We start from the raw sequence: 24,235 nt of genomic DNA on the forward strand, positions 1-24,235 counted from the left end.
AGATCTTAGTTCTCTGTAGTTGCAGCTCTTCTGGTGCTCGCCAGAGCATTCGTTTCTTTTCAAATTAAAAGATCTCAAATTTTGACCAAAGCTTTCGACCCTTGATCTGGGTCTTCTTCAGTGTGCTGAAGAAGATCCACAGATTAACAAATAAAGATGAATAAAAAAATAAACCAGTGATAAGCCTAGATAAGCTTATGGTAGCTGAGATTCTTTACAGGTGACCTCGAAATGCATGCAACTCGAGGTGCTTGCAACTCGGAATGCGTGAAAACTCGATTGTGAATTGAATTTTGAGGGTAAAGAATTGCGTCGAACGAATTTCATCCACTTCGGTGGCTGAGAACCGTTCGCTCGACTGGCCTGTCTCACTCCTTTGTAATCTCTTCAAAGTCTTTGACAGAATGGTGCTGAACAGGCTGTATTCTGTGGCCCTTTCTACCAGGGTTTTAGTTAGTCTTGGTCCCTAAACCTAACTCGAATCAGCAAATAAACTTGAGCCAGTAAGATTCCTGGTGATCTAACGGGAATTTAAACTCCAGGACACTTTGCATCATGGAGCCTTATTCATTGAGTCTGATTGAGGGTATAGATCGCCTTTGGTCTACTAGTCTCATTCGCTAGTTTAAAGAAGGCAGAAAAGGCGAACTGGAGACAAGTCATAAATTACTGGACATTGATTCGTAAATTTTAGACAATAAGTTAGCCACTTCTTCTAATTGACTGATTTCGATTATCTTGTGTGCTAATAAAAGGCATTTCGAAGTGCTTAAGTTATCTAGAACATGTAGAGTTTGTCAGATTGGTGCTAGGGCGCTTTAGTGTCAAAAATTTGCTCTCTATCATTTTTTTCGCCGTTTTCAGTTAATCCTCATTAAGAATCTTATATAACTGTAACCTAGGCCGAGCTTATCATAAATTTTCTGAGTTTGTAATAACTCTGTGACACCAATCGAAATCAAACTGAACGTTGTATAGACCAATTGAAGGCATCTTATCAACATTGTTACGCGTATTTTTTATCAATAACAGAAGTATAGGAGGTTGGCAAAAAAGACAAATTAATTGGTTCTCAGTACAGTGGTTGATTTACTTTGCTACGCTATTCACTACTTTCTCTCATTATTTACAAATTGTCTCTCAGTGTTATCGTTAGAATCTATTCAGTGATATTTGTTCAAGAATATGGTGTCTTTTGAAGCAAGAGAACAGGGTAAAGGAATATCAGTAGATTTTTGCATGTTATGATATGAGGATTAAATTGATGAAAATTTCCATTTATCGTCAATAGTTCCACTCCATTTTGTGGCAATTTGCTCTCTTGGAGCCCTCTTGAGCATGATTGCAGTGGTAATGGGAATCAAATTGCGCTGGTTCCGACATCGTCTCAACTTTGACCGTCTCCCAACGGCACCAAAACGTGACTCAACTGAGGATAATGTCGTTGTCACGGGATTCTATCGAAAAAGTTTCGATTTTGACAATTTTATTGCAATTGAGCGCCCACAATCACTTCCACGTAAGTCCTACCAAAAAAAAATTCCTCTGATATCTCCATAATCTCTAGCAACACTTTTTTCTTTGTCTTTTTTTTTTGTTCTGACCTCAACACCAGCCATTCGACTCGATAAACGACCCACGCAGAGAAATTCACACTTGATGCGAAATACGATTCTAACCATTGAGAATTCTTTGCCTGTCAGTGAAATTTCCGAATCAACAACCGGAAATGACAAAGAAAATACCACAAATCAGACAGAGATGAAAGAGAACGCAGTGGAAAATGCGACTGTGGCCAAGAAGAAAGCTCCACGACCCCCAAAAGAACCCGTACAAGCAAAAGTCCTCGAAGAACCTCGAAATCACGTGGAAGTTCCTGTCCAGGAACCTCCTGCGAAAACTCCAACACCCGTAGAAGTTCCACGTCCACCGCGCATCTCCCAAGCAGAAGCTGTGCCAAAAAAGAGAGGTCTATTCAGCAGCAAAAGCCCAGAATCAAAGAATAAGGTGACAAAAGTAAGAGTCCTCAAGCAGAAACACATAAAAGATAAAGATAAAGTTGTTGTTGTGCAGAAAAAGAAAGATCGTCCATCGGTTCTTCAAGAAAACATCACATCATCCCCAAAATCACCATCCAGTGATAAAATTCTCGCAGAATCCACAACTTTTGCCCCAGTCATCATACCACGCAATCCCAAACCACCCAAGGAACCCCAAGAACAACCAGCAGACGACAAGAAGCCCGGCAGAGAAGTGAAGCAACTTCAGTTTGCACCAGATGATGAGATTATTGGACAGAGCGATAACTACGACAGTTGGGATTTGGTGTCAAAGCACCGACAGAGCCTAAATCATCTGTCCAGCGCACCTGCTCCGAAGCCCCGACCACGAGATTCAGTAGCTTATCACAGGCAAAAAGCCCTTCCAATGATGTTGGATCTCAATGAAGATCGACCACCGAAAACCCTCCGGGAAATGCATAAAGAGCGCGAAAAACTTTCAATTTCCTCAAAGGAATTTTCTGATACAGAAGCTTAATGTTTTTTTTTTTGTATTCCATTATTAATTTTCTGCCTTAATGAAAGACAAGTGTTATTTAAAAAAGTGTTTAAAAAAAAACCTAGAATATGTTGAAGGCCTAATGGAGGACGCTTTCCTAATCATCCTTAACAGAATTTTTTGGGAAATAATTTACTAGTCAGAAGGTAAGATAAAATGTATCCCTCTATTATCATACTTAATACTGACAAAAACTACCCTACTTTTTCTGCAAATAGCCAGAAGGAAACTTATGTCCTGGACACACTTGCGAATAAAGCCGAGAAGCGACTTAACGAAATTATAATAAAAATAATGATTAGGGGAAACTGGGGCAAAAAGTAACAAAACGGATATTTTATTTTTTTACAAACTACTCGAACGCCCCAGAAATATCTAATTACCGTAGTTTAATAGGAAATTTACCGCACTACAACTTTGTGAAAGTATTTTTTTTCTCTATTTTGTAAGGAAATACAGTACGACTCCGATAGAGTCAACTCCTAAAAACTTTAAACGCCGTGAAAAAATCTGCAAAATTCCAAGTTTAATTTCAAACTTTTAAACTAATTCTGTTAACTCTTTCCGGACCGCAGCATATGCTGCAAGCCAATTTTACAATTTTTTATTCAAAAATATCTAAGCTCAGGAATTAATTGAGGTCTTACAAAAAATATCTTACATTTGGACATCCTTATAGTTTGTAATCATCCACAAGAATCAGACTTTTATCAGTTCTGAATAATTAAAAAACATTATTTTTCACAGAACATTCATATGCTGCTTTGGGTACTCAGAGTCCCAAAAGAGACGAAAGAGTTAAGTAAGAACTTGAGAAAATTTTTAAAGAGTGAAATAGTATCTACGACAATTAATAACTTAGAATATTGCAGATATACAGGAATGAAATGTGTTGACTCTATCGGAGTCGTACTGTATATTTATCGAGCCGTTTTATAAAACGTAATTTTGTGACCATTCTCAAAAATGCTGGGGCTAATAGTATCAGGCATTGGATATTATCACATTTTGATTCGCTTCATTACGGGCTTCCGTAAATTTAAAAAAAATCCTAGATAACATATTTTCATAGGAAATTAATTCCTCTACACCTTTGTAAAACACCGTTTTCTCTATCTAAACGATAAAAACGCTTTTCAGACCATTTTAGAAAAAAACACACAAAAAACTGCAAATCGTTTGACCAATGCAAACAACAAGCGACGAGACATGGCAATGACGTTTCTTTTCGCCGTGAGACATCAGAAATCGCTTCGGTCTTTATTACTTTTTGCTCCATACCTTTTGTTACTTTTTACCCCAAGTGGTCGTTCTTAATAAAAAGATTTATTGAGAGAAGAATCTTTGTAAAATTCTAAAATAGATAGCGGCTTCGTATTCAAAGAATCCAAGTCATTTAGGAAATAGTCATCAGTGCTTAAATTTTGAATAATAAATAGGTAATAATTGATATATTCTTCAAGGAAAATATTTCAAAAATAGGGATAAAAATTTTGTTTTTTTTTTTTGTTTTCTAAATTCCTTGCTCGAATTCTAAGAAACATTCAACATCGAAGAAGGTCTATGGAAGCTATAGATTTGTGACTTTTTGCCCCAGTCTCCCCTAGACAATATTTCCATCAGTTTCCCACTAAGCCGTCTCTCGGCTGAAGCCGTAAGTCTGTCCAGGATAAAGCATTAGAAAAGGGAGCACTCCCACTAGAAGTATTCCCATTAGGGCGTTTCAACTAGGAAAAAAATTTTTTGGCACTATTCTCACGGTGCTGTATTTGATGAGATAAGAAAGCTTTTCTTCTACGACCATATGATCAGACGCTGTTTAGATGTGGCTGAACGATCCTCTCTGTAGTGTAAAATCCGGTAAAATCAGAAATTTGTTCTACAGAGAGGGTCGTTCAGCCACCTCTAAACAGCGTCTAATCATATGGTCGTAGAAGAAAAACTTTCTTGTCTCATCAAATACAGCACCGTGAGAATAGTGCCAAAAAAAATTTTTTCCTAGTTGAAACGCTCTAATTCCCATCCCCATTAAAAAGTGGAGTTCCTAGGCGATCCTTACTGAACTGAGTAATACGAGTAATACTTCCAATATGAGAAAAATCGGAAATGAATGAACGAATGAACTTGTCGGTACGTTCGAGTATTTTATTTAAAGCCTATCTAAAACCTATCAAACTATAATATACTAAAAATTTGAGCCTGGTCCATGTCATTAAGGCCAATTTATAGAGAAAACAAAATCTTGGCGGTACTTCAAACATTTAATGTATGCCGAAAACCGCTTGTAGATATCTCTTACGATTCTCTTTTCAGAAACTTTTATACAACAGAAAACGGACATCATGATAATCATTATAGGGTTTGCGAGGGATCTCAGTGGCGCAATAGGCAAGACCGTTGCTCTTGGACGGATGAGATCTCTGACTCGACTCGACTCTCACAGTTGTGAGTTTGAGTCCCGCCCGGTGCAATATTGCTGAATGTTCAGAAAAAGACATTTTCACACGAAATATAACGTTAATAACAATGCACTGCCTCTGCCCAACAACTCCGGAAGCATGGAAGAAGCGGAGGCAGCCAAAATCCTTAAAGGGATGAAATTATATAGAGGAAAATGTTTAGAATAATTTCCTAAGCCACAGAAGATTTCCCTTTGCCTCCAGAAAGCGCGGGTGCAATCGAGGGAGTAGCTATGACACTTTTAAGAATTCGGGATTTTGGCTTTCAGGATTTTGGCTTTCGGGATTTTGACCGGGACCCGGAAGAAGCATCCACACTCCAGGGAAGGCGCTCTTGGGCGATCTACAAATGGACTTAGCAGATTCTTTCAACACGGGATCAACAACAATATAACATGATTACATTGTAACAATCCAATAATACTTCTGTAGTTCTATTCACTTTTTAATCAATGAGAGACCCCCGGCAAGGAGCCCCCCTTAAGTCATACGAATTTCCGGAGATTTTTTTTTGTTTAAGAAGAGAACGGAAGGAAAACGGTCAGAAATGGTTTTACATTAAGTTTAAATCCGATCGGGCACTTTCGGCTTCCCCGTTAGACTAAACCCCGAAATTCAAGCGAATAAACCGGTAAGAGCTATTTTCCGATTCAAAACTGCTTTCCGATTCAAAACTGATGGGTTGCAGCCGTTGCAGCTGTTTCCTAGGAAGAGGACGGAGTGAGATCATTAAGGAACGCCCTACTATAAAATTCCAATGCCCTACCTCAAAAAATGCAGCAGATTGAGCAGTATTTTCGTAAAATGGGTTAGTAAAAATGTGGTTTGGTCATCTTGTTAAGGCCTATCCATTAAATCCGTTTTTGTTCGAATGGGTTGAACATCGAAGCTTCAAGTGACCACCTGTAAGAGCGCTATGATCGGAAAATCGATCTTCGAAATTTCGACATCGAAAATACCAAAATTCTTATTTTTGATTTTGTTTATGTTTTAGTATGTTTTAGGAAAGATTCTTTCCATTTCACAGCTGGAGTTTGGTTTCTAATACTGTCCTTCGATAAAAGGTCAAATGACCTCTCCTTGCATAAAATGTCATTGGTTCTCGATGAATTCATACTCTATTTAGAACTTTTAAATTTTCGCAAAATATTGAGAAAATTGCGAATTATTATCACATAATCATTACTTAGTTTGTCTGGTTTTTCTTTGGGTTTCGAAATAGATTTTCGATTTTTTTTTAAACTCCAGCTGTGAATTAATCAATTTATTTATTTTTGCAATTACTGAACGTATGCCTTTCTAACTCTGATTTGACCTAAGCTTTATACGGCTAATATTCAAACTTTACAGAACTTCCGGAATTGTGTGCTCACTGCTGCTGCTTAATTCCTCAAAAGTGTCTCGGCTAAAAGACAAAACGAGCCCAATCAGAAGTAGATTTTGATTCTTCAATAGTGTCTTGGATAAAAGGTAAATGGAACTCTATTTGCACAAAAGGTCGTTGATGTTCGAAGAATTCAAATTCAATTTCGAATTTTTATACTAAATTTTCGAACGAGATGGGGAAAATTTATCAAATATCACACTAAAAAGCTGGAAAAAGAGTTACTCAGTGATTATGGAATAATTAAATAATGGGGCAAGAACAGTAAACGTCGTTGTTCTCTTTTTTTCCTCACAAAACAATGTGAAGATCGTCACATTTTGACACTTGAGCACTTCGAAATTCGAACAGGACGTAACTTCTGCCACCTTGCGAAAGTATTAAGAAGTAAGAAAGTCTCTTTTTTGGATCTTCAAATAGATTTTCGAATTTTTCAAGATCTACTTCTGTACGGAAGGAACCTTTTTATTTGCAAAAAAAAATGTCGTTGATTTTCGAAAACTTTTAACAGAATTTCGAATTTTTGAACTAAATTTTAAACGAGAAGTAAATGTTCTTTCGAGTTTCGAAACCGATCTTCGATTTTTTAAACTCGAGCTGTGAGCTGTGAATCAAGCAAAATGTTAACACCCGAGACACTTCAAAATTCGAAACGATCAAATCGAAAATTTAAAATGTTTTTTTTTCCCTTGTATGAACTTCGGCTATGAACGCTTGGGATTATCACTGGCTTTTATTTCTGTCGTTTTTGTAACGCAAAAGTTTTTAAAATGTGTAATAAATAAATATTCAACCGATTTAAATCGGTTACAGACAGTAAGGCACAAGAATACCGACTATATTATCAATTCTTTGAGTATTTCAATTCTCAATATTTCAAATCCGAAAGTTTTCTTCAGCCTCTTTCTTGGAATGGAAGAAAATATTCAAATAGGAAAAGATTTATATTAAAACTCATAGTTTTTCATTAGTTTCTCATTGGCACTGAAATAGGAAGTAAGTTAAAAATGTATATTGGAGAGTGGGGCAGCTCTATATGCATACAAAACGTTTTCAAAATGAATTCTGTTTGGATCGTGGCGATGGAAAATATTCTGCTGTAATATTATAGATTTTAAAAATATTTTCCACTGTAATTTTCTAATACCAAACCTGTATGAAATCTCCCCCAACGTCTTCTAGACAGAAAAAATCTATTAAATAAATAAAATGAGAGACTTACCTATGGAGTTTGGCTAGAGGGAAGTGTAGGCAGAGTTTCTGGTGAAATTCCAGGAATTCCTTGTAGGAACGAAACAAGTAGGCCGGATCTGGTTGATTTTGCCTTGTGACCTTCAAAATGTACGTGTAGTACTTTTCAAGGTCATATCTCTTTTGGTATCCATAAACAACAACCGACCGCAGTCGTCCATCCTGAGCCATTCTGCAAAATTGAATATTCTCCTTTAATAAATCCTACCTTGTGAATTTAAAAGGACTTTAACTCACGTGTAAGTTCTTGGGACAAAACTGAGTAGTTCCCCATGATCTTCGTCGGTATTGAAGCGAAGCTGAGCCAAATTGTGGAGGAAGAAATTGAATTGGGTGAACCAGGATTTGAGTGAGATGTGAATCATTTTGGCAAATGAAGCTGCCGCTTCGGGATTTGACTGGCCAGGTAGGAGGGCTTTTCTTACATACGTCACGGCATCAGCTGTGACTCCTGGAATGCCCGCAGTGGCCATAAGAGCCAGCATATGGAGAATCAAATCTCCATGCTTTCTCACAATATTGAAGGCCTGACAGCAGAGATCGACAAAATGATGAAATTTCGTTGAAGGACGATCCCCGCCATTGATGACGTAAGCCATGTCCGATGTCAGGACAAAGGGCGTTCGATCCCTTTTGAAATTCCCAAACATCTGAGCATCGCCGAGAAACTTCCCGAAATCAATGTGAAAGAGATGTCCGGAAGTCTTGAGCATAATATTGTCATTGTGCCGATCACAAATTCCAAGGATATACGTGGCAACACTGTACCCAGCACAAGACACTGTAAAATTATCCACAGCTCTCTGATACTCAAGTTGACTAGGATTCTGCTTAGCCAACCACTCTGCAATAGGTTTATCCTTAAAGGATCCCGTAAGTCCCCATTCAACTTGGATTTTCCGCAGAGTTTCCGCATCAGTCACCAATTCAATCATTCCCTTTTTGTGTCCCGTCGGAACACAATCAAATGTCACCATCTTAAGATCTAAACCCTCCTTCAGCCACAATTTGTCCATCACTCTGACCAATTGAAGTGTCAGCATATCTTGCTGAAGATCATCTCCGCTCTAACACCAAAAAAAACTCCATTTAGTTTCTTCCTTAAATTCTTAATCACCCAAAAAAAAAACTTTTTAAAAAAAGGTCCTCACTTTGAAAATAGCCGGAACGAGCCCTCCATCCGGTCCCACAAAATGTATCTTAAGAGGCAATGTGTTAGAATTGAAATAACTACAATTCCTCACACTGACTCCAACCACTTCGAGTTCTGGACCAAGGGGCAAAGATGTCGGACGCTCCGTGAGAATCTGATTGACCACTTCCATGCTCTGGACTAGAGTCTTCTGCCTCATGGATTCTTTGGACTGTTTAACACTCTGAGCAGCGTCAGCAAGGCTCTAACGGGAAATAAAAGAGAAATCAAGTTCCTCAGAATTTGATTTCTAAAAATGTCCCTTCACGCCCTTAAACAGGAAAACTCCTTTGCACTATTTCGTGATACTCAAGTGATCATAGCTTCCCTTTAACATAATTTAAGCATTCAAGGGCAAATGCAGGGTCTGTGGTATCACACTAGACAATTTAACATTAAAATTTTAATGTAATTCACATTAATTGTTGCTGATATGTGTCCTAATGTGCAATTTTCGTCAAGAGCTTTTAGAAATCGATTCATTTAGTGATAAAAAAAGTGGACTCAAGTCACAAAAATTGGTTTAAATAGATTAAAATAGCATAAATACGTTTGATAATTAATGAGCAAATTAATGAGAATTGAGCAAATTTATGAGCAAAATTTGCTCATTAAATTTTCATTGCAGTTATTGCAGTCATTCGGGTAATTTCTGCGCCACAATTTTTTCACCAATTTATTCGTGATTAAATTGTGGTAAAAAGTAATGCTAAACCCCAAAGAAACGTTTTTCGAACGCAAATATCCGCTTTTAATAAAATCTTTATGAATTTGTCCTTATTGAAAAATCAACAAAATCCTTTACTTGAACCTTTTGGGAAGAAAATCCACTTAGGAACTGCTCTTTGATGAAATTTTGTTCTTTGTTCCACTTCTGCACCGATCTTGACAATTTATCGGCTTCAGACAAAGGTGTACAAACTACAAAAACGTTCTCATGGATCTAAGTTGCCTTTCTTGGAAAAAAATTCCTTTAAGTTTGATCTTAAACCAAAAAGGCTTTCTTTTCCTATTTCAAACCGATTTTGATGTTTTTAAGTGGTTCGTATAGTTGATACTCTTTTACATTGGTTTTTCAAAAGAAAAGATTTGATTTGATCTTTTTTTCTAAAGATAAAGGGATCAAAAGTATCTTCAATTTTCCTTTGAAACTCTCTTTAGGAGTTTTATACAAACTTTCTACTCAAATTGTTTGTAAAGCGATAACATTTTCACAAAAAACCTTTAAAACGCGTTTCCAAATGGACTTTTCTTGCTCGAAATCGGCTGAAAATATTAATTAAAACTCGGGGAAATTTTGATAAAGAAAAACGTTCATAACTAGCTGAAAATGTAATAGAAATCTCAATCTTGATGAAGCTGATGAATTTCTTAAGCTAAAAGTTTACTAATTCTACCAAGAACACATTTAAAAAATCTGGAAAATGGATCAAAAGAAAATTGAATAGAAAGTTTTTGAAAAGCTTTTAAAACCGATTTTGACTATTTTTTGGTAGATGTAGAATTCTTTATGGCTTTCTTTCCCGAAGTATATGCTAAAGTATTAATCTCTTTTGAATTATCGAATTGAAGAAACTTTTAGATAACTACTGCATAGAACTCTTGATTAACTTTTTGAGCTAAATTTTGGGTTTTTGTTTTCGTATGGATGAGCACTTTCAGATGGAAGTTCAAAGTCACCACAAGTGGCGCTGCGATAGCGTCAAAATTCATCAAAATTCGAACTCATTTTTCTTAAAAACGGCATTGTGCAAATTAATTAAATTTTAGAGTGTTTTAGTCCAGTCTAGGACGTTTCTAAAAAGTGGCGTGGGTCGCTGTGGTTATAATAGAACCGGAGATAAAAGGGGTCAAAGTTCACGAAATTCAAAAAATCATATCTCCGGTTCTATTTGACCGATTTTGATGGGTGAGGGCTTAAACGAAAGATCTCACGAAATTCTACAACTTTCTAGAACATTTGAGCTTCGTGGAACCAACAGGACCAACCCTTCAACAGTGAAGGGCCTAAAGTTACTAAAAATCCATTCCTGACTGTAATTCGAATATCAATTGCCCAGGAATAAATCATCTAAAATCACTCAATTTGCGTATGATGTATAATACCATGGTAAGGAATGGGTTAATATCTGTTGTGCGGTCAGTAGATGAATTTGGATAAAGAGACACGTATTTTGACCTAGGTCATTCTCCTCCTTTATAACTGGAACGACGTTTCGGAGCTACAGGGAGCCAACAAAATCCGAAACGTTGTTTCATTAATAAAGTAGGATAAGGATCTAAGTCAAAATCAGTGTCTTTTTTTATCGGAACTCCTCATTAAATTCTTTGAATGCGAAACAATTCTCAAGTTTCTCGCGTTTCGTGAAACTCTGAGTTGTCCGAAACATCCCTCAGACAATAACCTTGAGTTTTTTCGTATGAGTTGCCCCTTTTTCTTTTATGTTGTAAAAAAATCATTGTTTTATGTAGTTCAAAAACTATTGCAAGGGAATCAAAATTCAAATTATTTTCTCCAGAATTAATTAGGGTAAGTGTGCCAAATTCCGGCCAGCTTGCAATTTCGGCCACCTTTTTTGTTCCGCGAATTTCCATGAATTTTTAGTTTTTACATACTCTAGAGATTATACAATGCAAAAGAATAACAAAAAATGTAGCTTCGACAAACGAGATGACGTGAAAAAGGCATTGGAAGAATTTCTGAAGGGCAAGGAACTATGAGAATGAAAGTGGCCGAAATAGGGCACCAAAGCTATGTCTACATTTTTATTAATTTTAAAATGTATTAAGAATGATTTTGGAGTAAGTAAAGACAATAAACCGTCTACAAGGTTCTAAGCAACACTCCTTAAAAAGAAGTAATAAAAAAAATCAATTTCTATTAAAGATATTACATTTCAAGCTTGAGACTTTGGCGCTTGCATGCAACATGACGAAATTTGACACACTTACCCTAAAATTAAAAATAAATAAATAAAGTACTCACTCTGCACATCATGTTCTGTGCCAGGAATCTCGCTGATAGTTTCTCTCCGCAAGTGGCCAAAAGTGCCCTCAGCATCATCTGATTGCGTCTGTGATAGCGAGCCTGAGTAATCAGTGCTGTATCAGTCTCAATCTGTAACGCTTCAATGGTATTCTGTGGACTCTCCCCGGGCAGATTGTGTACCAGTAACCAGTAAAGATGATGAGCTACTCTAGGGGACTCCAGGGACCTAGACAGTAGCAAATTGGCCATTGGCGATGCCTCGTAAGTATCATGCTTCAGTGCCTGAAGCAGCTGTGGCAGAAAATCCACCAACTGATCCTTATGAATGGCCGATACCCATTTTGTTGCATATCTTCGCACTTCCATGTCCGGATACCGCGGCAGGAGGAGCTCAAGAGCCTGCAGCGGAGTCAGTGGACTCCAGGAGCGCAGAAGATCATGCAAATCAATGAGACTGGCAAAGTCCCAACTATGAGCAGCATGGAGGATTTTTGGGAGAGCATGTGGCAGAGCCTGAAGATAGTGCCTCTTCTCCCACAAAACCTCTCGCTTATCCAAGGCACTTGGGTATCCCTGTTCTGCCGTATCAATCAGCTCCTGCCGCAGATTGCAGTCCAAACTGTAGAAATCATAGCGTGGCCTTGGTGTATGATTTGCTGGTGCTTCCGGAAAGACAACTCTCCCCCCATAAGTCGGAATCTCCACGCCCAGCACCGGATAAGTATCACCATAGGGATGTGTTCCTTTGGCCGGTGCCGGTCCCAGATACTTATCCGTCGTCGGTGGCCAGAGAGACAGCAAGAAAGTCCCCTGTATCATATTTCGCTCATAATCAAAGAACTGAATTGACGTCCAACCCAATTCTGTTCGCACAATTCTCTCCCCATTTGTCCCATTCACCGTGCTCGTTGTGGCCTCCATGGATGCATTGCTGGCATTAGCAGTATTTCCAGCATCATCCGACGTCTCCACTGAGCACCCGTACAAGACAAAAATCAAACGACTCTCCCGGGGTAACGTGCACACAGGAATACTTTCAAAATTGAGCCAGGAATTGAAAGTGAGTCGAGGATAGATGCCACTAATCTCATTGGTACACTGAGTCACAACAGCATCGCCAATGTATCGTGTTCCATGGTAGATTTGGGCACCGAGATTGTACTCATCGTGCTTCCACGTAATTGGGGGACGATGAAGGCACATTATGTGAACCATCACGGATTCCGACACATTTGATATTGGCACAGAAGCTGAAAACAGTCAGCAAAAAGGGGCATTTTGAATTTGGATTTCCACTAAAGATTGCTCAGAAATTTACGGAAAAACCTAAAGACTGCAGCCTTAACTGGAGCAGATTGGGAAGTATTTTGGTAAAAATGGTCAGTAAAATCACTTTTGGTAAAATCCTCCGTCACTTCGGGAAAATGTGAAATGATTTTTATTACATGTGCATATCCCACTTCTGAAATATTGAGTCACATTCTCTTATTTTTGGACAATAGGTTACTTCTGAAAGTTTTAGGTTATGCTAAGTTAAACCTTAAAAATTCAGTAAATACATTTTTTGTGCGACAAAATCTTGTAATCTGCTTCCTAGAGAAATTTTTGATCAATAGTTTATCTATATAAAATGTTTTATTTTTATCTTCAAATTTTATCAGAAATATATTAAGCAAATCATGTAAAAAAATCTTCTGTTACGATGCCCTTTCTTGAGGTTAGGTTATACAATATCAAACAAAAAATTTCTTAACAAAGTTATATTCGAGAAATCAGGTGGAAAAATTGTAGAAAAAACAATAACTTTCTTTAATTTTTCTTTTCCAAGATCTCCCTGTAATCCATAGGTATTATTTAAGTATTCCAAAAAAAATAACTAATTTTAATTCTTATTAAAAATAATTGTTTTCCAAAAGTTAATCATTTTTATCGGCCAAAAGTTTCTTTACACATTTGAAAAAGGTACTAAAATGGTCAAATACTTGCACTAACTTCTTTTAATTTTCCTATATTTTGAAGTTATGTCATTTGAATGAAAAATGGTGAGTTTGGGCATTTCTAAAGTTTGCAATGGTGAATTTAAACACACTAAAGCGATGGTAAAATAAGAAATAAAGTATATTTGTTAATCTATAATTTAGGTTAAAATGGCAAGGTTACAAAAAGTTAAAAGAAGGGAAATCATTCAGATTTTTTTCTCGGATTATAATTTGATAAATTTATAATCAGAAGAACATTTTAGTTTTTGTGTTTTCCTTCGTTAAAAAAAAATCCGAGGTTCATTGAGGTTACGTTTAACATAACCTAAATTTCGTTTAATATAACCGAAAACTACTAAATAACCTTTTGTCAAAATAAAAAAATGAGGCCCATTGTCTTTCTGAGACAATTGTCTTTCTTAGAGTTTTCTTCTCCTATAGTGTCTCGACTAAAAGGTAAATAGTTTGCACAAAATATCGTCGAAGTCCGAATAATTTAAACTCAATTTTGAATTTTCGTAATTAAATGAATAATGGGACAGAATTCGCCTCACTGCTTTGATTGTCTCCGTAACAAAGTTAAAACTGACACAATGTTGATACACGCGACACAGAAATTAGAACAGGAAATAATTCAGCCACCACGCGGTCGAAACGAGAAGTAAAACTGCTAATTCACAGCTGGAATTTGCTTTTCCAATTGTGTCTTGGCTAAAAGGTAAATGGAACTCTATTTGCACAAAATATTGATGATGCTCGAAGAAGTCAAACGACTATCGTACAAGAAGAAGCTGTTAAAAAATTTATTCAATGATTTTGAGAGGAATTGTAAAAAAAGTCAGGAATTTTATCATTCCCGTTCCTTTACTTTTACTCAGAACAAAGAGAAGGTTGACACAATTAACACTTGAGACACTTCGAGATGTGAATAGAAAATCCTTCAGCCACCACGCAAACGATACTTTTAAAAACGGATCTTCAAATATCTTTTTTCTTGGTCAAACTGCAGCTGTGAATGCTCAAAAATATGTTTACTTTTTTTTGGCTTTCAAAACCGATATCCGAATGTAAGCTTTTCGTTGGGAAAACTCCATTTGTGAGCGCTCTGCACAAGTATTGTATTTATAGAATGGAAACGTTGTTCACACAAATTTCGTACAGGTACTTATTAATGGTGAAAAACTTTGCTAAAATTTTCCCAATAATCTGAGACACACTCCTTCAAAATTAGAGTCATTTACGGTACAATATAAGATTGTAGTTTTACTGTTACGATCTGTTATAGAAACCAATCTAAACTCTCTGTTTAATCTAGCTAGATAGCTACAGTTTTTTATTTATATTTATTTTATGTAAATAATAGAACTTTTAGAGTATAACAAGTTATTATTTTATTGATGTATTCCCGCTTTGTAATCACATCAGTCTGCCGAATACACAAAGGAAAAAGATCATTTTATATTTATGCGAAACCAGTTTTTTAACCACCAAATAACAATATTAAAAACACAAACCAAGATCTTAGCTTTCATGGTTACAATTTTATTCTGAAAACCGAAGTATACGGCAGTTGGCTATAGTGTCAGTTAAATTTTCAGCTCAGTAGACAGATTTTTCTAAATAGGGGAAAGTCGTCTGCCTTCAAACGAAAAATGGAGTTCCAAATTTAAGATTTTTTTCTGAAGAATCCACAAAATGGATTTTATTTTCTACTACACCAAAAAATTCTCTTGTTCATTCAGCGTATATGATTACCTCATTTAGCACTTGCAAGTCCTCAGTTTTTCCTTCTGAGGAAATTAAAAAAGTAATGTCGATTTGTATGAAGGCAGCTGGCATAGTTTGCCTTTAAAAGCGAGGCAGCTGCCTTTAATGCTTTTTTTTTCACTGAGAATATTGAATCAATAAAACTAAATGGGCTATAAATGAATAGGTTGAAGCCTAACGCACTCACTGAAATCATCACTGCAGTCAAAAGACATTAAACAATAACTTTTCTTCACATTTTTCTGAAGCACTGTTTTGCACTTGAAAATTTGGAAGAAAAAGCCATTGAAGTTGAAAATTGTCAACCTGAAACATCCCGGCCGGAGCAAGATAGCAGGTTATAAGTATTTGTATGACGTTCGTCAGAGAAAAGTAGGAGTTCGATTTCACATGTTTTGATGTATGGAAAGATAGGATTTAAAGGCACACGACATTAGCATTTAAAGGCTGCTGCAGGGTGATATTTGCAAATTTTTGCCACCCACAAAAATTGTGTCATCTGAACTAAAATGTATTAACAGAAATATTAAGCCTGATTAACCTTCTATGTGTCACAATGGAAGATTTATTTGTAAAATGATTTTTACTATGAAAAATCACATGATTTGTGGAGCATCAAAATTACAGTTTAGAGCTCATTTTCATTTTTTTTTATCTAGCATCTAGGAAATAGGAGCTAGGCTCTCCATTTTTTGATGATTTGTGAGGATGATGGATAGCTACCTAATAGTTAATAGAATATAATTTATGCTTTTGAGAACAACGAAAAAATCGCAACATTTGAAGGCTGCTGCATTTAAAGGCAGACGACTTTCCCCTACTGTTCCTTAATAAAATTCCTTTACGCAAAAATAATGTTGCAAATTTAATTTATATTAGAAATTCGCATTTTCTCTAATTTAGTTATGACATAAAATCAAAAATTATTTTAAATTAAACAATCATAATTTTAAAATTATAAATTCGATTATAGCACCTTAGACTTGAACCAAAATTCTTTCGTAAATACTCTATAAAGCCAACATTTTTTTCTGTGTCTTTTTTTAAAATTTTTAATCTGATTGATCGAAAAGTTTTCTCGCCAGAAACATCCTCTATTTTTGGAGAGCTAAAGCATTTTGGGTACTTAAGAAAATTATGAGCTAAGACCCACACCAAATAGCATTATAAATACATCACGATGAACTTCGTTAACAATGCTATACTGAAAACTCTTTCTATCTTTTGATTAAAATGAAGTTATCTTGTATTTTTCACTGAAATTTCAGTATTATTTCATATTAAAAGGAGAAATGAGATCACTCATGGTATGTGTCCCGGGTTACTATAAAAATGTTAGCATAGAATATTCTTATTTAATTTTGAGGAAACAAGATACTCACATGATATGTAATCGGGTGTGTTGACGCAGAAGTCCACACGAAAAGCATTGGAGTAGATTTCCAGAAGATGTTGAATACTATCCCTTACATGGTGACACCTATACCGAATCTGTTCGACTACAGTCCTTGGCCTCAAATTCACCTGAGCATAGTCCCCATTTTCAGAGACAATGTCCATCTTGCCACCCGTGTAGCTAATGATATTCTGCCCATTTTCACAAACTGCCGTTAATTGATCAATTGCCTCTGAGATATCCAGGGTATCAATGCTACCCAACAGAGCACAGATTGCCTTTACAGACTGCACAACACCCGAGCAACTAAGTACTGTGTGTCTATTAGGATTTGTTGCAGCCTGTTCCAGCTGATCAATCTCCGATTCGAGAGTCTCAAGCAGAATCATGAGATTGTTGTAGCTGATCGAAGAGACAGGCTCATGGGCAAAAATGTCTTCAGGCTTAATTTCTGCATCTCTTACATCATCCTGAGACGTTCGTGCTATTGTTCTTATATTGGCTGATGTCCTTGGACACAATCCCAACTGAACATCCTTCTCCAGCTTTATACTATTGTGTATACACTCTAATTGACTCAATTTTGACTTTGGCGAGAGCCATTCTACAACACCAATAGGCTATTGAGCACAAAAAGGAAATAAAATCGTTTTTAGGATGTCTCGTAATTTCAACATTTAAAAAGTTAATTTTGATTTAGAAGAAGTCAAAATTATTCAAATTCAATCCTAATGGCTCCGGCACACCTTTTAGATCAGAAAAATTTCATGAAGTCGAAATTCGAATTCCTTTCTTTCTCACATACTTTGAATATGTCTATCTCATTCTCTTGTACTCTTCTTCTTCTTTTAAACATCAGTCCAAATTCAATTTAGCTCAATCGAATTTTGTATGCGAAAGAATGAGATAGTCATATGCAAAACATGTGAGAAAGAAAGGGATTTGAATTTCGACTTCATGAAATTTTTCTGATCTAAAAAGTGTGCTGGCGTCATAATATTTCGGAAATTTTAATGAATTAAAAAAAAAATAGGGGAAAGATTTCAGGTTTCGCACACACTCTGGCTTCGAATACTTCATGTTCCTTGCCATAATCCTTTAATGAATCTGACTTTTTTTTTACTTCTAGAACTCAAAGAGAGCAGTTATATAATCCACTTTTTTCAACTTGTGACAGTGCTGAAAGCCTAACGGTAAGAGATATTGACTTCTGATCCTTGACGACCCTCCCCCCCTTCTATAAATCAACATTATCTAGGACATATTTTCCCCCTCCTTACCCTCCAAAACTATGCTAGTTTATCTCGAAAATAAATCCTAGATTTTTTTCATTTTCGAATATGTTTTGGAGGTAGTCAAGGTGAATATTTCGTCCATATTTGGCATTTTTGAGTGTTTTGAACACGTGTTTAACTTGGTGTGTAAGCCCAAGAGTATTTTGTTATTAGTTTCAGTCAGAACGAGTAACTCACAATCTTCAGTTCTCATTTGAGACAGGAAAAAATCCTGCCTCCACTTGGATTCGAACTGAGGACCTTTTCGCTATCTGTGCGACTGCTGTACCACTGAACTATGGGGGCACTCTCTCTGACTGAGTATGCTGCATGGTAACGTAGACTATAAACTTAATTGTACGCATGATTTAGTTAGAAGACTCGGAATGAGTCGAAAACAAATTGAAATGCAAGAGCCATTGGTAAAAGTCTGGCAGAATACTCTATTAGAGCGAGTTCCCCATAGTGGTAGAGCACTCGTCTAGATAGCGAAAGGTCCTCAGTTCGAATCCGAGTGGAGGCAGGAATTTTTCCTGTCTCAGATGAGAACTTAGGATTGGGTGTCGGCGTCACTCGTTATGACTGAAACTGATATTTCCGTCCATAGACACCTTTGACCGAAAAACGTTTCGACATCGAATTTTCGAAAGTCAAAGTTAAACTACTCTGGAAGGCCTATAGTAAGGTGGGGTAACTGGATCGTTTTCCGAAGAGTGCTACTTAAACGCTTGTTTTTGGACTGATGAAATTCTTTTTTACTTCTTTTAAATCCATAGAGTCAGTACTGTGTCAGATCTCGTAGCGATTAGTCGATTCACACAGAGCGCTCTTTGATTTATTCTCGAGTGAGAAGTTTATCTTTAAATTCAGTGAATTCCTTTTCTTTTTAATAATAGTTTAATCTAAAAGTTGAGTTTAAGAAGTCTAGTGCAATGAGTGTAGAATCAGGGGGTCCAGGAGGCCCCCCTGATGATTTCAACCTGTACAATGTAACGCATCGTGGCGAAATGCCCACATTAAAACAATCACAAAGCAGAAACTATAAAGCCCTGAAGGTCGCCTTCTTCACTCATCCTTCTGATACCGAAAAATATTTCGTTATCGGAGGTGAGGAAATCAGAAAACTCAACATCTTCGAAATTCATCGTGGGCTGAAGTGCATTTCATCGGAAAATTTCAAAATCATTACGAAGCTAAATAGTGGAGATCTTTTGCTCCAAACATCATCTACCCAGCAAATCGATTGTTTGAAAAATCTGACTAGTTTTGGAGTTGATAAAAAGCCCGTTACCATTTCCGAGAATGGTGCTTTAAACAAATCTCAGGCTATTATTCGTTGTCGAGAGATCATGAAACTGGATATGGAGACAATACAAGAGGGATTAAAAGATCAAAAAGTTGTACATGTTCAGAGGCTCAAAAGAAGGGAGAACAACACATGGGTGGACACTGCAACACACATTCTCACATTCGATTCCCCAATATGCCCAGCTGAAATTAATGTTGGATATCTCGTCGTCAAGACAGAGTTGTACATCCCATCCCCCTTCCGGTGTGTTATATGCCAGCGCCTGGGACACACAAAGAAAAGATGCGATTCGAAGAAGAATACTCCTACTTGTGGGTATTGTGCCAAACCGCTACACGGAAATGAAGAGCCCTGTCCTGGTCCAGTCAAATGCGTAAATTGCCTTGGGAATCATCCAAGCTCGAGCAGAGCATGCCCAAAATTCATAGAGGAGAAGGAGATCAACGCCATCAGGGTGACTATGAGGATCCCATACAAATTAGCCAGAGAGGAGTTGAAGAAACGGAAATTTGTCCAACCTGCAGCACACATGAAGCCCACCGCCCCAGATAATCAATCAAAAAAAACTTTTGCAAGTACACTTAAGTCTGAAACATCTAATTCAACATCAAAACCTGATCTTTCAATAAATCAAAACAAGGTTACAAAGCGAACTTCTGTAAGTCCATCACCAAAAAGCCCAAAAATTAAACAACCTAAAGTTCCTAAGATTACAATTAAAGAACACAAAAGACAAAATGTAGAGGAAAGGTTGAATGCTTCTCTTGCAGAAAAATCTATTCTAAATACTCCAACCGGAAATGTTTCTCCTTTGAAAGAAACCCATTCACAAAAAACAGATTATTCATTAACAAGTTCACCAACAAACAGTTCACAGAAAAATTATTCACTCACACGTCAAACAATCTCTGCTGATATACTACTTCAATTCAAAGGTTTTGATAACAGTCCCCTTACCCCTTCACGTCCCAACCTTCCTCTCCCTTCTCCTGCTTCCTCCCTTTCCACCGATCCCAAGCCTCCTGATATAATGGACTTTTCAGATGAAAATTCCTCGTCAAGTTCAGACCAAATATCCGATGAATGCGATAATAATTATAAATAAGCTGATTTGATCACGTGAATTCTCCAGGGCTGTGTGTGCCTATGTTCTATGGGGGGGAAGGGGTAGGTGTAGAGGGAATGTGCATACTTATAGTATGCCTTCTTTTTGGACTTGCCCTACCTTCTCTTGGTGGGCCTGGCGTGCATGCAGCCCTGGAGTATTGTAAAGATATTTGGATTATTATTATTTTCAAATTCTAAGCCAGTTGGCTTAAAATTTATGAAGAAATAAATCTTAAAATTTCATTTATTCTTCATCTTCTAAAATAGAAGACTATAAGAATATTCAATGTTTTTTTCTTTCCTTAATTTTTGGTGATGGACACCCCAGTGAAATATGTACATCAATATTAGAAAAAAAGAAATTGTGTACTACTTAATTGCTTAATTGAAATTCTAATTTACATCTGAAATGTTCACTTTAAACTATACGGCACGATATTAATAAAAGTGCCTAATCATATGTATAATGGGGAAAAGGGTGGGTTTCTTGAATAAAAAAAAAAAAAAAATAAATCCATAGAATTATTCATTATTTCATTCAGAAACATAATATAAAAAAAATTATCAAAAATATTAAAGAATATTTGTAAAATAATGATAATACTGAAATAAGTCAGCATGCACTAACTGGGTCGCCTTTTCGCTAATCCACTTTTATTTAAACCTTTGGATTTAAAATACTTTTTTCACAAGGAAAAAACAATAAATGTTTTCAATCAACCAGCTGTCATTAGCGAAAATATCACTGACTAGAAAATTTTTAGTGAAGAACCCAGCTGGCACAAGATTGAAATGAGTCGATTACACTCCTTTATTTAATGGATAAAAATATTGTTTTTGCTTTTTCTCAAAGTTGAATAGTTATATTATGTTACTGTAGTGACTATATTACGGAAATAAAAATAAAAATATTATTTGAAGTGGATTAGTCATAAACGATCCACATAGCGAAACGCCCGGATTAGCACACTTGACTGTATTTCTTAACCGATTTGCTTAAATTTGGATTTTTTTTTTTTTGAAAGGTCTTAAAATTTACAGCGCGGCTGAATCGGTAAAATACCTATATTTGATTTATTTCTCTCAAATATTTTTTTACCTCTTTTATTTGTCCAAAGACTTGTAATAGGACAAAAGACTAAAAGGTAAGGGATATAGACTTTTAGTATTCGATGAACCCACCCCCTTTTTATCTTTCCCCCTTATCATTCGTCCTTAAAAACCATGTTTTTTGGTTTATTTCGAAAACCCTTTCTCATTCTATTTGTTTTTTTTTTTTTTAATTTTCGAACATGACTTATAAAATTGTTTAGGCAAACACTTCGTCCATATTATGCCAATAACTCCTAATTACTTCCTTGTTAAAACGTTTTCTAAATTATTTCTATCTTAAAAAAAAGTATCTTTGTATTTTTTGTCTTACCTTTAGGGCAAAATCAGAGACTTCTCCTTTTATTTGGCCTTCTAATTCACAGAATGCATGCATTATCACGTGTTCTACAGTTGTACTAACTGAAAGAAAATATTGCACCAAATGAAGTTAGTTCCTTTTCCTGGTGATAACTAAATCAGTAACTTACTATCACAGGTAAATACTATAGGTGGACCATAGCCTGGAATTTGCCCTTTGCCATTATTCAAAGCTATTCCCTCAATGCTGCTCACACGATTCCTCTCGATACTCCTCATAAGAGCCTCTCCATCCATCGCCTCGAGGGCAGGATGTACCAAAATTTTAATGCTCGTGGACTCAGAGTAAGAACTTTCGAACTCTGATGCCACAATGTGACCAACATTCGTCTCCAAATCACTGAATTTATAGCGCATTCGAACATCCAAAACCATTCGATAAAAATTCATCAGTTCACCATCGTAAATTTTGCGAATCACAACATTTTCGTACAATTTAGTCGGATATTTTCTTCTATCGATAGACTGGCGCGTTATTGTGCCATCGTCAGGTGATTGATCCTGACTCGATGATAAATTTCTGGGTGGAAGAGGCGGTGGAGATCCCATTTGGCCATAATTCCATCCAATTGACGGTGCAACATTCCATCCTATTGGTGGTGCTATACGCAAATATAATATGCATTCTATCAAATTTACTGAAAATTCACGATTATTTTTAATCTTTTGTTTTCCTCGAAATTAACCAAGGCTTTTTCATTTTTTTATATGTTTCGGAGGAAACCCAAGCGAACACTTCATCCATAGATGCCAAATGCCCAACGCACAATAACTTTTGTTTGTAAATATGTTTTCAAAATTTCCCTTGAAAGAGAGCGAGATGATTAGATCTAGCTAGATCTCACTTACTCTCATTAAAATGTCAAAAACATGTTTACTAAACAAAAGTTGTTGTGCGTTGGGCATAATGCCTGTCGCACATTAACTTTTGTTTTGTAAATATATTATTGACATTTCAATGAGAGTGAGTGAGATCTAAATCTAGTCATCTCGCTCACTCTAATACAAGATTTTGAAAACATGTTTATAAATAAAAGTTATTGTGCGCTGGGCATAATACCGAAAAATCACCATTTTAAATTTTTGAAGTTCAAAGTTTAATCAATCTAGAAGGCTAATTTTTCCACTGATTTGCTTAAATTTGATTTTTTTTGAAAGGTATTGAAATTTTCAATCTGGCTGCACCGCCCTCAATCGGTATAAATTCGATAAGGTACCCGTAATTATTTTTTTATTTAACCTTATACTTGTTCTCAAGTTAAAGATCAAACGTTAAGAGATATCGACTTTCAGTCGTCGGTAACCACCGCCCTTTCCCCTTCATACGTCAATATTACCTTAAAAACTTCTAGGAAAAAACAAAATCATGTATATTTTGTATATTTTGATTCATATCGAGAACATACCCAACAATTTCGAAGCAAAAAGGACTTATCATACAACGTTGGTTGGATCAGCAACTGAGCTAACTGCATTTGCTTTCTGTCTATATTTGTTGCAACCGCCAAGAGCACCGAAGAAGCATCCACGCTATGGGAAGGCACTCCTGAGCGGTTTGCAGTGAATTTAGCAGACTTATGCCCTAAATAGACTTAGGGCCTCGACAGACCTGAGGATTAGCCGAGAGACGCCTTAGCGTAATTTTATTCGAAATAATGATTAAACTACATTTCCATAATTTTCCACTAAGTCGTCTCCCGGCTTAAGTCGTAAGTGTATCTAGGGCATTACGGGTTGAGCCGAGAGACGGCTTAGTGAAAAACTGATGGAAATTTAATGTAATAATCACTATGTTAAATATAATTACGTTAAGCCGTCTCTCGGCTTAAGTCATAGATGTGTCCAGCATATTATAGAATCTAAAAAAACTTACATGATAGTTTTTTCGAAAGATTTACAAGACGCTTACTAAAGTTAATCTAAGGGCCTTGACAGACCTAAGGATTAGCCGAGAGACGACTTAGCATAATTTTATTTGAAATAATGGTTAAACTGCATTTCCATCATTTTCCACTAAGTCGTCACTCGGCTTAAGTCGTAAGTGTGTCTAGGGCATAAGAGTGGTGAATTTCTCACGTGAATAACTCACCATCTCAAAA

The 24,235-nt window shown here is 36.3% G+C and overlaps 2 protein-coding genes across 4 annotated transcripts in view; one reads left to right on the top strand and one right to left on the bottom strand.

Annotated features, from left to right (window-relative positions):
- The window catches only part of LOC129802984 (phosphatidylinositol 4-phosphate 3-kinase C2 domain-containing subunit beta), a 45,575-nt gene that overhangs the window by 8,250 nt on the left and 13,090 nt on the right, over positions 1-24,235 (bottom strand). Inside the window, exons 6-12 of the mRNA XM_055849252.1 lie at positions 22,247-22,738; positions 22,090-22,178; positions 16,963-17,596; positions 11,832-13,084; positions 8,805-9,050; positions 7,891-8,720; positions 7,625-7,825 (exon numbers count right to left, since the gene is read on the bottom strand). Of these exons, the coding sequence (XP_055705227.1) occupies positions 7,625-7,825; positions 7,891-8,720; positions 8,805-9,050; positions 11,832-13,084; positions 16,963-17,596; positions 22,090-22,178; positions 22,247-22,738 (3,745 nt within the window). The remainder of the gene's footprint in view (positions 1-7,624; positions 7,826-7,890; positions 8,721-8,804; positions 9,051-11,831; positions 13,085-16,962; positions 17,597-22,089; positions 22,179-22,246; positions 22,739-24,235) is intronic.
- On the top strand, positions 947-5,455 carry LOC129803047 (phosphatase and actin regulator 4-like). Of its 3 annotated transcripts, none has more exons than XM_055849368.1 (5): positions 947-1,213; positions 1,292-1,519; positions 1,616-2,016; positions 2,074-2,705; positions 4,873-5,455. In XM_055849368.1, the coding sequence occupies exons 1-4, from the start codon at positions 1,186-1,188 to the stop codon at positions 2,536-2,538; spliced, it is 1,122 nt and encodes a 373-aa protein (XP_055705343.1). In that variant the 5' UTR covers positions 947-1,185; the 3' UTR covers positions 2,539-2,705; positions 4,873-5,455. The 3 variants fall into 3 exon arrangements, with proteins under 3 accessions (XP_055705343.1, XP_055705344.1, XP_055705342.1); XM_055849369.1 differs by having other exon boundaries at positions 1,616-2,007; XM_055849367.1 differs by having other exon boundaries at positions 1,616-2,705.

The sequence above is a fragment of the Phlebotomus papatasi genome, chromosome 2 (assembly GCF_024763615.1).
Source record: "Phlebotomus papatasi isolate M1 chromosome 2, Ppap_2.1, whole genome shotgun sequence".
Classification (NCBI taxonomy): Eukaryota; Metazoa; Arthropoda; class Insecta; order Diptera; family Psychodidae; genus Phlebotomus; species Phlebotomus papatasi.